The sequence below is a fragment of the Panthera tigris genome, chromosome B1 (genome assembly GCF_018350195.1).
Source record: "Panthera tigris isolate Pti1 chromosome B1, P.tigris_Pti1_mat1.1, whole genome shotgun sequence".
Classification (NCBI taxonomy): domain Eukaryota; kingdom Metazoa; phylum Chordata; class Mammalia; order Carnivora; family Felidae; genus Panthera; species Panthera tigris.
This window is the reverse complement of record NC_056663.1, coordinates 121,269,399-121,281,614: the sequence shown is the minus strand read 5'-3', so window position 1 is coordinate 121,281,614 and position 12,216 is coordinate 121,269,399. Positions and strand designations below refer to the sequence as shown.

The following is a 12,216-nucleotide window of genomic DNA, read 5'->3' as shown; positions in this document are numbered from 1 at the left end:
GAAAGGCCTTGTAGAGAAAATAAATACTTTATTTTTGTTCTAAGTGTCGAGGAGAAATGATACGGGTTTTGAGCAACGTAATTTAAGTTTTAAAATTTTAAGACGCTCATTCTCACCACTAAGTGCAAAGTGGAATGTGTTGCAAAGTTGGGGCGAGGTGCCCAGTTAGGGGGGCTGTTGAAGCAGTCCAGGGAGAGACGGTGGCAGTGGAAACTGAGAGTGGGGATAAGAACTGGTGAACCTCAGGGTGTGTTTTGAAGGTAGAAGAGACGAGACTTACAACAGGTTGAATGTGGTATGTAAAGGAGTCACAGAGTAGGCCTCCTGCACTTTACTCATATGGCCAAGTTGGCAGGAGGGGGCGGGTTTGGCAGATGGGAAGAAGCAGTTCTGTTTTGGCTCTGGGAAATGTGAAATACCAATTGGTTCTGCTGATGGAGATTAAGTGAGATAATATATTTCAAGAGCCTGACATAGAATAGGTCCTATCTAAAATGTTAGCTCTCTGGGGCTCTTGGGTGGCACAGTTGGTTAAGCGTCCGACTTCAGCTCAGGTCATGATCTCATGGGTCGTGGGTTCAAGCCCCACGTCGGGCTCTGTGCTGACAGCTCAGAGCCTGGAGCCTGCTTCCGATTCTGTGTCTCCCTCGCTCTCTGCCCCTACCCCACTCACACTCTGTCTCTGTCTCTGTCTCTCTCTCAAAACTAAGGACACATTAAAAAAAATTTTAATACAATACACTATAATACAATAAAATGTTAGCTTCCTGGGGTGTCTGGGTGGCTCAGTCAGTTAAGCATCAGAATCTTGATTTCAGCTCAGGTCATGATCTCACAATTCATGGGTTCGAGCCCCACATCTGCCAGTGTGGAGCCTTCTTGGGATTCTCTCTTTCACTCTCTCTCTGCCCCTCCCCTGCTCACTCTCTCTCTCTCAAAATAAATAAATAAACTTAAAAAGTATAATAATAAAATGTCAGCTTTCTTAGCTTCCCTGTTATGGGATTCATCCTTTTTTTAATGACTCCTTCCTTCTAAAATTTCTGTTCCCTTTGCTTCTGCAACATTTTTCTCTCTTTATTCTGTTATCTTACTAATATAAGATACATTGTGACATCATAATAGAACAAAATATCCTATAAGGAATTTGGTTTCTTCAGAAATTTATGAAGTTACAAAGTCTTCACCTTAGGGTCCTTGTTTTAGGCATATTTCTATTTGCACTGTTCCCCACCATTCCTTACATTTTATAGGTGCTAGCTATGTGTGTGATATTATGTCACTCATGAATTAATGCTACATGAGTGAAGAAATGATTCATTGTCACTTCAAGTGTCAATAAATCTGCATTCCTGAAATTTTTTTCCACTGAACAGAGGCCTCGAGAGATGGTCTGTGAAAAAGGGATGCTAGGATAGCAGAGGATCACGTGATAAAATAAATATGGAAATGCTACCTCTACTGTTCCCTCTTAAAATTCACAAGGCATATTAGCATCATAAAGACTTGGGGAAGTAAAGAAATGTCTCTACTTAGTCCAGCGTTTCCCAAATGTATTGACCCAACATCAACCCACGGGTGTGTGCCTGGGTGCGTAATACCCGTGCAACAATCAAAGCAATGGGTTTCACATGACACACTTTACCAACCCCGACTTTTACAAGTGATGTGATGTGGCTTATTATTTGCAAATTGCTAACTCAAGTTAGAAGAGAGTCTCTCACTTGTTGTCTGTTGCTATAGGATTCCCCCAGAAGATCCAGTCTGCAAACAGTTTCTCCCCACACAGGGAGGATGTTCAAGAAGGCGATTACTCAAAGATCAATGGCAAACTTGTGTTCCTTCTTAAAATAGGGCAGAAATAGACAAAAATCACATTGTGATAGATCTGAGCTTTACTTGGTGCTTCTCTCTTTTTCAGCTGGGCACCAAAGAGGGTTACCTCACCAAACAGGGGGGCCTGGTCAAGGTAAGGAAATGGGTTTCTGCGTGGAGCCAGCCACAGAGAAAGAGAGCATGTCAGTAGACTCAATTCCCACGTTGACATTCTTTTAAAACATGCTTGCCCACTCATTTTGACCCAGTTAAAATATTTCTGTTTCAAGAGTTGATCTTTATGACTAATATTGGTCAAAATTCTGGAAACTCACTTGACTGTCTTTGGCAAAGTCAAATGTGTAAGAGTAGGCCTACAGTTAATACTCCCCAAAACTTACAGTCCTTTTAATGGAACAATAGAGGATGAAGGATGAAAGTAGCAAGTTAACTCTAGAACATTCTTCTTTTTCATTTTTTTTTAACAAAGAAGTGAAAACTGTATAAAATGTTTACTCAAAAGTAGGCCAAAAATATCACTGGCCTTAACGTAACTATGTTATAAAATCCCAAAGGAAACACAGTTTAGAACTTTACTAGTGTGGGGTATCCAACTGTCCCTCCATTTATGTCATTGTACCAAGATGGCCTTCATGGAATAGGTCTACTCTTCCCTATTTGAAGAGTCAGGGCACTTAACCTCTCTCATGGGTACTGGCCTGCTTGAGTTCAACCTAAATATTTATTTATTTGTGTCCCTACTAGACTGGATGCTTTCTAAGGATAGGAAGTATTTATATTCACAACATATCTGTTTTTAAGTTCTCTGTTACCTCTTTTAACTGGACACATTGCCACCCAAGATGAGGGTTCTGTCAGTACGTAAGAAGGAGGAGGTGGGAAACACCAGTTCCTGCCACCAATACCATGGAATTCTTAGGCAAGTCTTAGAAAATTATGTGGTTTGAGGTTCCTAAACTTCAATTTGTGTATTTGTTAAACAAGAATATTGGCATCATATAAGGATTGGCTATAATATATATGAACCTCCAAGGATAGTATGTAGCCCATAGTAGGTGCTCACAAAATGGTATATATTCTTATTATGGAGTTAATAAGACAGACATTTAGTAGTTTGTTATAAATAACCTTGGATATTTATGATAGACCATTTCTTCTTATTTGTTTAAGTATGTCAATATCTCTATCTTCATTATGAACTTAAAGCATGAGATCACTTTAGTTTTCGTAGGTATTTTGAAACTTTTCTTCAGAAATGACTTACCACAACAATATTTTATTGGATCTAATCTTTTAGATACTATTGAAATGAAAGGAAATGATCCAGTTCAAAGATTGCATTCCTATATTCAAAACCTGCATGTTTTAATTATTTTTTTCTCAGACCTGGAAAACAAGATGGTTCACATTGCACAGGAATGAGCTGAAATACTTCAAAGACCAGATGGTGAGAAACATAATACATTTGCCCTTTAAAAATCAGCTCTCTAGATGCAAAGAACATCTGCCTTTGAAATCCCTGAAATTTTCTTTATGAGTACCTGAAGCGCCAATAAGTGATTGGAAATGTGTGTTCTTGATTCCTGATATGAGAGTTGTTTTCTTTTTAAGTAATCTTTACCCCCAACATGAACCCTCGGGGTTCAAACTCACAACCCCGAGATCAAGAGCTGCATGCTCCACTGACAGAGCCAGCCTTGTGCCTCAGGCAGAGTTCTTCCGCAAGGATGCGATGTGTGTCCCAGAAACGGATCTTTTGAACTGCTAAACCAGCTTCCCAAGGCACATCATTCCCTTGTTTAGGGCAATGGGTTTGTTGTCTTGCTGGGGTGTATTAGCTTTGCAGCAGTTTCTCCCTTTAGTAAAATATGTCCATTTCCCATGCCCATTTCATGAAGCCAGTTTGAAATTACTTCATTTCTTCTCACTTTCCCTACACCAAATTTCTGAGAAAGTAGAAGTTTAAAAACATGAAAGAAAAATATGGCTCCCTTCTATGTTTAAAATCCACCTCCAATAAGACAAATATATGACTTCACTCATATGAGGACTTTAAGAGACAAAACAGATGAACACAAGGGAAGGGAAGCAAAAATAATATAAAAACAGGGAGGGGGACAAAACAGAAGAGACTCTTAAATATGGAGAACAAACAGAGGGTTACTGGAGGGGTTGTGGGAGGAGGGATAGGCTAAATGGGGAAGGGACATTAAGGAATCTACTCCTGAAATCATTGTGGCACCATATGCTAACTAACTTGGATGTAAATTAAAAATAAATAAATTATTAATAAAATAAAATAAAATAATTTTTAAAAATCCATCTCCACTAAATTTAAATCGATAAAGGAGCACCTGGGTGGCTCAGTGGGTTGAGCATCTGACTTCGGCTCAGGTCATGATCTCACGGTTGATGAGTTCGAGCCCCCCGTGGGGCTCTGTGCTGACAGCCTCAGAGCCCTGGAGCCTGCTTTGGATTCTGTGTCTCCCTCTCTCTGCCCCTCCCCCACTCATTTTCTGTCTCAAAAATAAATAAACATTAAAAAAAAAATTTTAAATAAATAAATAAAATAAATTGATAAAGACAATCTCTTCCTAACGTCCAGTTTCATGAATAGCAAATCCCCAAACCAGGGGTTATGACTTCCCTTTAGGAAGGTTCTCTATGATCAGTCCCCTTAATGAAAGTAAAATCGACAAGGGCATATAATGGAAGATTTTTAGGGGAAGAAATGATGGACAAATTTGTGTGTTTTATTGTGATGACATATAAGTTGCTTTTTTTTTTCTTTTTTGAAGTCACCAGAACCAATTCGGATCCTAGACTTAACAGAATGTTCAGCTGTACAATTTGATTATTCACAGGAAAGAGTAAACTGCTTTTGGTAAGTTGTCTTGTAAGGAAATGATTTTAAACGTCTTCTTGGCAGACAATTACTTTAGCTGAGAAATAAAAAAACCCTGTATGTACAAATGTCTTGATCTGAGGGGCACGGATGTAACTAACACACGGCGTATGTATGTTAGGAATGCTACAGCTGAGCGTGACATAATACCTCATTTAAAGTGACTTAAACCAATAGGCAGGTCCGGCAGCATAACTGTTTACGTTGTACACTGCATAAGTATATACATAACAGAATGCCACCAACATCTCAGCTTTATTCCTTTGGAGTTTTTTACTCATTTTAAATTTTAACTTTGTTGACTGCAACAATGGGTGATTTGTATTATTATGACTATTTCTGGCAGATAACACAAAAGTGTTTCGTTCTAACCTAATCAGTGCATCATGACAATTCTCTGACTAGGAGACGTGTCTTAAAAAAGGAGTGCTTTATTTTCCATCAACTTTAATGTTTTTCAAACATACCCACATACCTTTCAGTTAGATGCATCATAAGTATTTTGCCATTACCTGCTATATCTCTATCCATTCACTTTTGTTCCTGAACAAATTGAAAGTAAGTTGGAGACATCATGGCACTTTATATATACCTGGGCATGTACTCCCTAAGAATAATAATGTCACCATTACACATCCAAGAAAATTAACGTTAGTTCTGTAACATCTACCAGTAATGGATATCTTTTAAAAATTCACTTAAAGGGGGGTGCCTGGGTGGCTCAGTCGGTTGAGCAACCGACTTCAGCTCAGGTCATGATCTCACGGCTTGTGAGTTCGAGCCCCACATCAGGCTCTGTGCTGACAGCTCAGAGCCCAGAGCCTGTTTCGGATTCTGTGTCTCCCTTTCTCTCTGCCCCTCCCCGACTCATGCTCTGTGTCTGTCAAAAATAAATAAACATTAAAAAAAATTTTTTTTAAGAAAAAAAATAAAAATTCACTTAAAGGTACCATATGAGCCAGCAGCGGAAGGGGGGGGGGGCGTTATTGGTTATATAACAAAATATCAGGAGGCAGGCAGCTAACATGACAAGATGGGAGCCAGTGTCTCTACATTTCTCTTGACCTTGAGCAATTCATTTGCTACTTTAGTGTCCAAGATAACTACTCCAGCTTTAGGCCTCACATTTTCATGTCAGTCATGAAGAAGGATGTAGGGATGGGATCACCCATACTTGTCCCTTTTTATCAGGAAAGCAGGCATTTTCTCAGAAATCTATCAGATTTCCCCTCCTATCTCATTGGCCAAGGCTGGGTCCCATGGCCATCAGCAGCAGCAGGGAAAGCAAGAAAACTAGTATGATCATAATTGGCTCCAACTAATTATAATTTATTGCCTGGGGTTCTGTTAGCAAGAAGAAAGGAAAAATTATCTGCATTAATAGGCAATTAATAATGTCTCTCACAGAGAGTACCAAACAATGACAATTCCAGAAACCAGTTCTATATAGTACCACCACTATCCCCTCACCACCCAACTGGGCCTCACATCAAGGTTTACCTTCTATACACAGGGACTTACTTCTTGTCTATTCAATATTAATCACTGATAACAAACAAGATATGCTGCTTTGGCTTTAGGATATAGAAACCCTTCTGACTTAGAGCGGAAGGCTTTTTAAAAATTTTTCTCACGAGAGAGGAAAAAAGGATTCTTAGTGTTTCGCATCTCAAGTCTAGGGACAGGAAGTATGGGCAAGATGTAAGTTAGGGCTGATCTTTTTAGTCAAAAGATTTGACTAGATAGCCAAAGAGAGACAGTCAATGAAGAGCTACCATATTCCTAGAATAAGTTTTCATGCCAGTAGGAAAGTTTGTCTTCTTCTAAGCAGAGATGAACTCATGACACAGTGGGCAAAATGAATAGTTGAGATTTAATGTCTTTTTTTTCCTGTCCTAATTAGTTAAAAGTACCTACATCCAACAAAGCAGCTTATTTCTCACTGAGTCAGGCCAACATAAATGGGTTTCTTCAGCAAACGCTTACCCGTCTTGCTGATTCTTTGAATCATAGCACGCGTTCGGAGTCATTTAACACATCAGCTGAATAAACACACAAGTGCTGTATTCAGTCTAAGACATAAGCCTACAAAAGGATATGGGGGTGTCCTGGACATGTTTTTTTTTTCTGTTTTGACTTCTCATTAGAAAATATAAACTGGGGGTGCCTGGGTGGCTCAGTCGGTTAGGCGTCCGACTTCGGCCCAGGTCATGATCTCACGGTCCGTGAGTTCGAGCCCCGCGTCGGGCTCTGGGCTGATGGCTCAGAGCCTGGAGCCTGCTTCTGATTCTGTGTCTCCCTCTCTCTCTGCCCCTCTCCCGTTCATGCTCTGTCCCTCTCTGTCTCAAAAATAAATAAACGTTAAAAAAAAAAAAATTAAAAAAAAAAAAAAAAGAAAATATAAACTGACCAGTAATAATACTATGAATCCACAACTTCCTCCACATTTCTGCCCTTTGCTGGCAGGAATCACTCTGTATTTATCAGTTCTTCAAGTTGCTCTTTGTTATTTTTTCCTGTTGAATATTCTAATTACTGTTCAATGAATACATTCAACCAACCACCTGGAGTATCTTATGTTTTTCTTTCATCTTCTCAGCTTAGTGTTTCCATTCAGGACATTTTATCTCTGTGCAAAGACAGGAGTAGAAGCTGACGAGTGGATCAAGATATTACGCTGGAAACTGGTGAGTTATACAAGTCCTCTTGATGTCTAGTACTCAGAAATAACATGTTGACAACTTCAAACATATTTCTATTGAAAGTGTCAGACTATCTCCAAGAACGAATGGGATGTCCACTGGCAGACTTCTTGTGAGTCACAGAAGGCATGGAGATGGGGGTAAAAGAGAAAGGACAGGGCTACACTGGGGTCTCAGCCCTGGAGCCTTAGCCTCTCGCCCTCAAGATTAGTCTTCCTTTGAGTGGGTGGCCTGGTCCAATTTTGCCTGGAGGACATGTGGGACTGGAAGGTCAGACAGAGGAAAGCCGCCATATTTCTATAGTAGAAATTCCTTTTAAATAGAGAAGGAAGATTGATTGCTAGAGGAACTTCCCTTAGCTTCCAGTCTTTGTGAAGATCAAGCATGAAATGTGGTTTATTTTATCTGCTTTCTTATAAGGTGCTTATAAAAATTCACCAGTCTCATACATTTTTTGTATATGTGTTTGCAACTTAGTGAGTTGTTAGTCAAGAACGTGTCCTTACAGCTTTCTAAAATTTTCAATAAATACCATCTTGAAACCCTTGATGTTTTCAAACATCAACAACTTTTCTTAATTTTTTTTTTTTTTTTATGAAGAAACTTGTTGAATATTCTTTTGTAGATGCTGGGACTTTTGCTTTTGGTTGTATTTTCAGTTTGAAATCCAAATAAGTATACCACTCATTTTTATTTTTTATTATTTAAACACATTTTTTAAATGTTCATTTATTTTGAGAGACAGAGAAATAGAGAACAAGCAGGGGAGGGACAGAGAGAAGGAGATAATCCCAAACAGGCTGAGTGCTGTCAGTACAGAGCCTGATGCAGGGTTCGAACACACAAACCGAGAAATCATGACCTGAGCCAAAATCAAGAGTCAGACACTTAACTGATTGAGTCACCCAGTCTCGCCCCCTCACCCCATTCATTTTTAGATAGTTCCAATGTATTTGATACTCAGTGGGGAACTACTTTGCCACATGAAACATTTGCTCAGATAATCAATTTTTTATTCTTTGTATTCTGTAATTATGCAAGTGACACATCATTATTATAGAAAAATTAAGGTAAAAGTACATCAAACTCACACACTTTCAGACTTCTCCCTGTGCAAATAAATATTTAAAAATCAAAATTTAATCACTCTTTACATACATACTCCACTGGCAATGTGTCATAAACATTTTTCCCTATTTATAAATTTAGATCTAAGTATTCATTTTGATTCATTGAATAGTATTTCATTTTATGAATTACCGTATTAGGCCAGTTCCCAATTTGTACATGTTTTAGCAACTACTTTTCAATATTTATCCTGCAAAAAGTACGGAAAGCCATACTGAAATTCGGTGGGGGATAGGGTTCATTAACTTATAGATGCAATGTGTCCTTACTAACCAGCATGTCTTATTTAATATTTGCTAAGTTCGTTATCATAAAATTGCTCACCAGTAAATATGTATGTGTGTATGCTCTATTACAGTCTCAAATAAGAAAGCAGCTCGACCAAGGGGAAGGCACAATCCGATCTCGGTCGTTCATCTTTAAATAGGCCTTCCCTGCCCAAGCGCGCAGGGCGGAATGGTCCCTGATGTTGTGATCCACAGCAGGCTTCAGACGAAAGCTGACTAAGGCTTTTTCTTTCAAAACAAACCAAAAGCACATGCAGATTTGGACCTTTCGGAACCCACCACATTTGCTGACTTGTGGGTAACTGCTTGCCCTTCAGGATGTTGTCACCTCCGTGAGAATACCAAAGCTGTCATCGTTCTGATGGAAGCCGATGAAACCACCAACCCAGGCGTGCTCACTTTTAGGAAATGTAGAAGACAAAGGGGTTTTGTGTTCTCTCACTGCGGTCCCCAAGCCGCACGGCATCCCATTCTGCATCACAGTCAGCTCCTCCGACATCCAGGTTGTGCTATCAACCAGGAAGGGAACAGCTATGTGCTTTGACTGCTTCTACAGAAAGTGTCTAGAAATTGCAAACACCGAAGATTGAGGGTGGGGGCAGCGCTGGTTCTGTTTTTTGTTTTTGTTCTTTCTTTATACAGAAAACCAAACAAAACCAAAATGGGAAATTTCTTTTCTCTTCGTAACAGGCTCAGGCATCTAGTGGGTCCTTCCTTCCCTTCTAATGATAAGCCTGTGAGAAGTACATGTCCTACCGGCTATTAGGTAGGATGAGAAAGATAAAGGAAGGTAATCATTTGGGGGATAATGTTTTAAAGAGTAGGAAAGCCTAACTTGAGGAAAGGTAATAAAAGAGCCGGTAACTTGTAGTTTAATAACAATCCGTGTTATTAGTATTATAACTAGAACAATAATAGAGTATTTGTAAGCGCTGGGTTCTCTTCATGCAACATCTCTGCAGACTGAAAGACTTGTGAAGCCGAGTGTGTTGGGACAGTCCCTTCCTCAGGGCGAGCTGCCGGTGTGGGCCTGGGGCAAGTCAGAATTCCCTTGCACTGAGATGGCTGAGCACTCTCGCTTTATTCAAGAGCAACTTCTGTGGCCACATGAAGGAGCAACACTAAGTCCGCATGACACGAACAATGACGTGTTACACCGCATTTTCAAACTAGAAAAAGAGGATTGAAATAGGGTAACGAGATACTGGCATCGAGAGCTCAAATAGATTCTAACCCCTTCTCTTATCTTTATGAATACTGCTTTTTTTCTTTTTTTTTATATAGAAGTTTAAAGGGAAAGAAAAGTGGAGGGAGACCCCAAATACAAGAGATTACGGTATATGGTGCGAAGCGATGTCGTAACACTGCTTTTGCAGTTCCAAATGCGTACCTTGACGAAAAAGTTGCTTCTGTTACTCAAAACATCTAGGACTCAGAGATTACATTACATTTTTGTGTATTTCAACAAGGTTTTTCATGTATTTTGTTATGTTTGTATCATATGAGATAAAGCAAATGGCAACTTAAAAATGTATTATGTCAAGTTCACAAAGTAAGCAGTTGCAAATGAATCTTCACTGAGATGTGCGGTTCATGTTTTATTTTCTTAGAACCAAGTTTTTCTTTGTGTAGGTAATATTGTTCCTACTTTTTGTAAAATATGTCCTGTTTATTTATATTCTTTGGTTAAGTTTATTAAAAAGAGCATTTTGCTGTGCCTGTAATATTTTGCTATTAAAATATATTTTATCTGTAATTTAAAAGGAAATACAACTGATTAATGTCATAAATGGCAATGAAGAATCCACTTCTGTTAGACTGTGTGCTATGAAGAATTTGGAGTTGAAGAAATACTCTCGGTCTTGAAGGAGTTCTTAGTTAGTATGGAAAAGATAATAAATACATACAGGGGCACCTGAGTGGCTCAGTTGGTCAAGCATCTGACTCTGGATTTCAGCTTAAGTCACGATCTCATAGTTCATGGGTTTGAGCCCTGCATCGGGCTCTGTGCTGACAGCTCAGAGCCTGGAGCCTGCTACAGATTCTGTGTCTCCCCCTCTCTCTGCCCCTCCCCTGCTCGTGCTCTCTCTCTGAAAATAAATAAAAATTAAAAAAAAAAAGGGGGGGGGCACCTGGGTGGCTCAGTCGGTTGGGTGTCCGACTTCGGCTCAGGTCATGATCTCACAGTTTGTGGGTTCAAGCCCTCCGTCGGGCTCTGTGCTGATGGCTCAAAGTCTGGAGCCTGCTTCAGATTCTGTGTCTCCCTTTTTCTCTGCCCCTCCCTGACTCATGCTCTGTCTGTCTCTCTCTCTCTCTCTCAAAAATAAAAAGAAACATTTTTTAAAAATTTTAAAAATTAAAAAATAAAAATATGGGGCACTTGGGTGTCTCAGTTGGTTAAGTGTCCGACCGTTGGTTTTGGCTCAGGTCTTGATCTCACAGTTTGTGGATCCAAGCCCCACATCAGCCTCTGTGCTGACAGCTCCAAGCCTGCCTGGGATTGTCTCTCTCTCCCTTTCTGCTTCTCCCCTGCTCGTGCTCACCTACTTGCTCTCTCTCTCTCTCAAAATAAATTTAAAAACTTAAAAAGTACACACACACACACACACACACACACACATACATCCACGATCACGTATAGAACTAAGTAACACAAATTCTGCACATGAGGCACACAAAGCTACATGATGGAGAGTATACTTCAGCAGGGATACAGTCATTTTTTGGACGGTTTGGACATGAAGAGGTCAAGCTCACCTATAACATAACATACTATGCATTTGTACTCCACTAGATGCTTTACCTGCTCTCAGCAGCCCTGAAAAGTGGTCACGATTTTGCCCCCTGCCAGGAGCCTGCTATTTCTCCAAATCCAAGATAAGGGAGGATGGTTTATGCCAACAGCAGATGGGAGTGGGGCCGTCTGGGAGAACAGCCAGTGGGGTGTCTGCATCAGGTCCCTTCCACTACCAGGTATGTGTTTATCCTAAAGGAAGTGCCACTTAAGACACAGCCAAAGTATTAGCAGGTATTCTCAGAACGCCGCCTAGGAGAATCTTGCCCCACAGCAACACTGTTCCCTCTGGACTAGCGGAGTCACCCCCAGGGTAGGGATGGCTATTTATGCCTCTGAGGGCAACCTGTCCGCTATGACAGAGCCACTAGGAATCAGAACACTCAGTGGGCCACAGCCCTTCTCTTCCCACCCACATGATGTGCCAGAGTGGGTGCTTCCATCTTTGCCCCTCCCATTCGCCACGCACAGGTCAGAGAGTCAGGCTGTGTCCCTATTTCAGGCAAAGAGCAAGAGAACAGTATGGCGTTAACATCGATCCTACTTCCCTTCCCCTCCACTACT

General features: G+C 40.3%; 1 protein-coding gene across 3 annotated transcripts in view; it reads left to right on the top strand.

Moving 5' to 3' along the window:
• The window catches only part of DAPP1 (dual adaptor of phosphotyrosine and 3-phosphoinositides 1), a 53,382-nt gene extending 42,605 nt beyond the window's left edge, over positions 1–10,777 (top strand). For 2 of the 3 annotated variants that reach the window (XM_042984134.1, XM_007080960.3), the window contains 5 exons: positions 1,922–1,969; positions 3,221–3,283; positions 4,635–4,720; positions 7,341–7,428; positions 8,930–10,777. In XM_042984134.1, coding sequence (XP_042840068.1) covers positions 1,922–1,969; positions 3,221–3,283; positions 4,635–4,720; positions 7,341–7,428; positions 8,930–8,998 — 354 coding nt within the window. In that variant the 3' untranslated portion in view covers positions 8,999–10,777. The remainder of the gene's footprint in view (positions 1–1,921; positions 1,970–3,220; positions 3,284–4,634; positions 4,721–7,340; positions 7,429–8,929) is intronic. The other variant, XM_042984135.1, reaches the window with a different exon arrangement.
• The last annotated feature ends 1,439 nt before the right edge of the window (positions 10,778–12,216 follow it).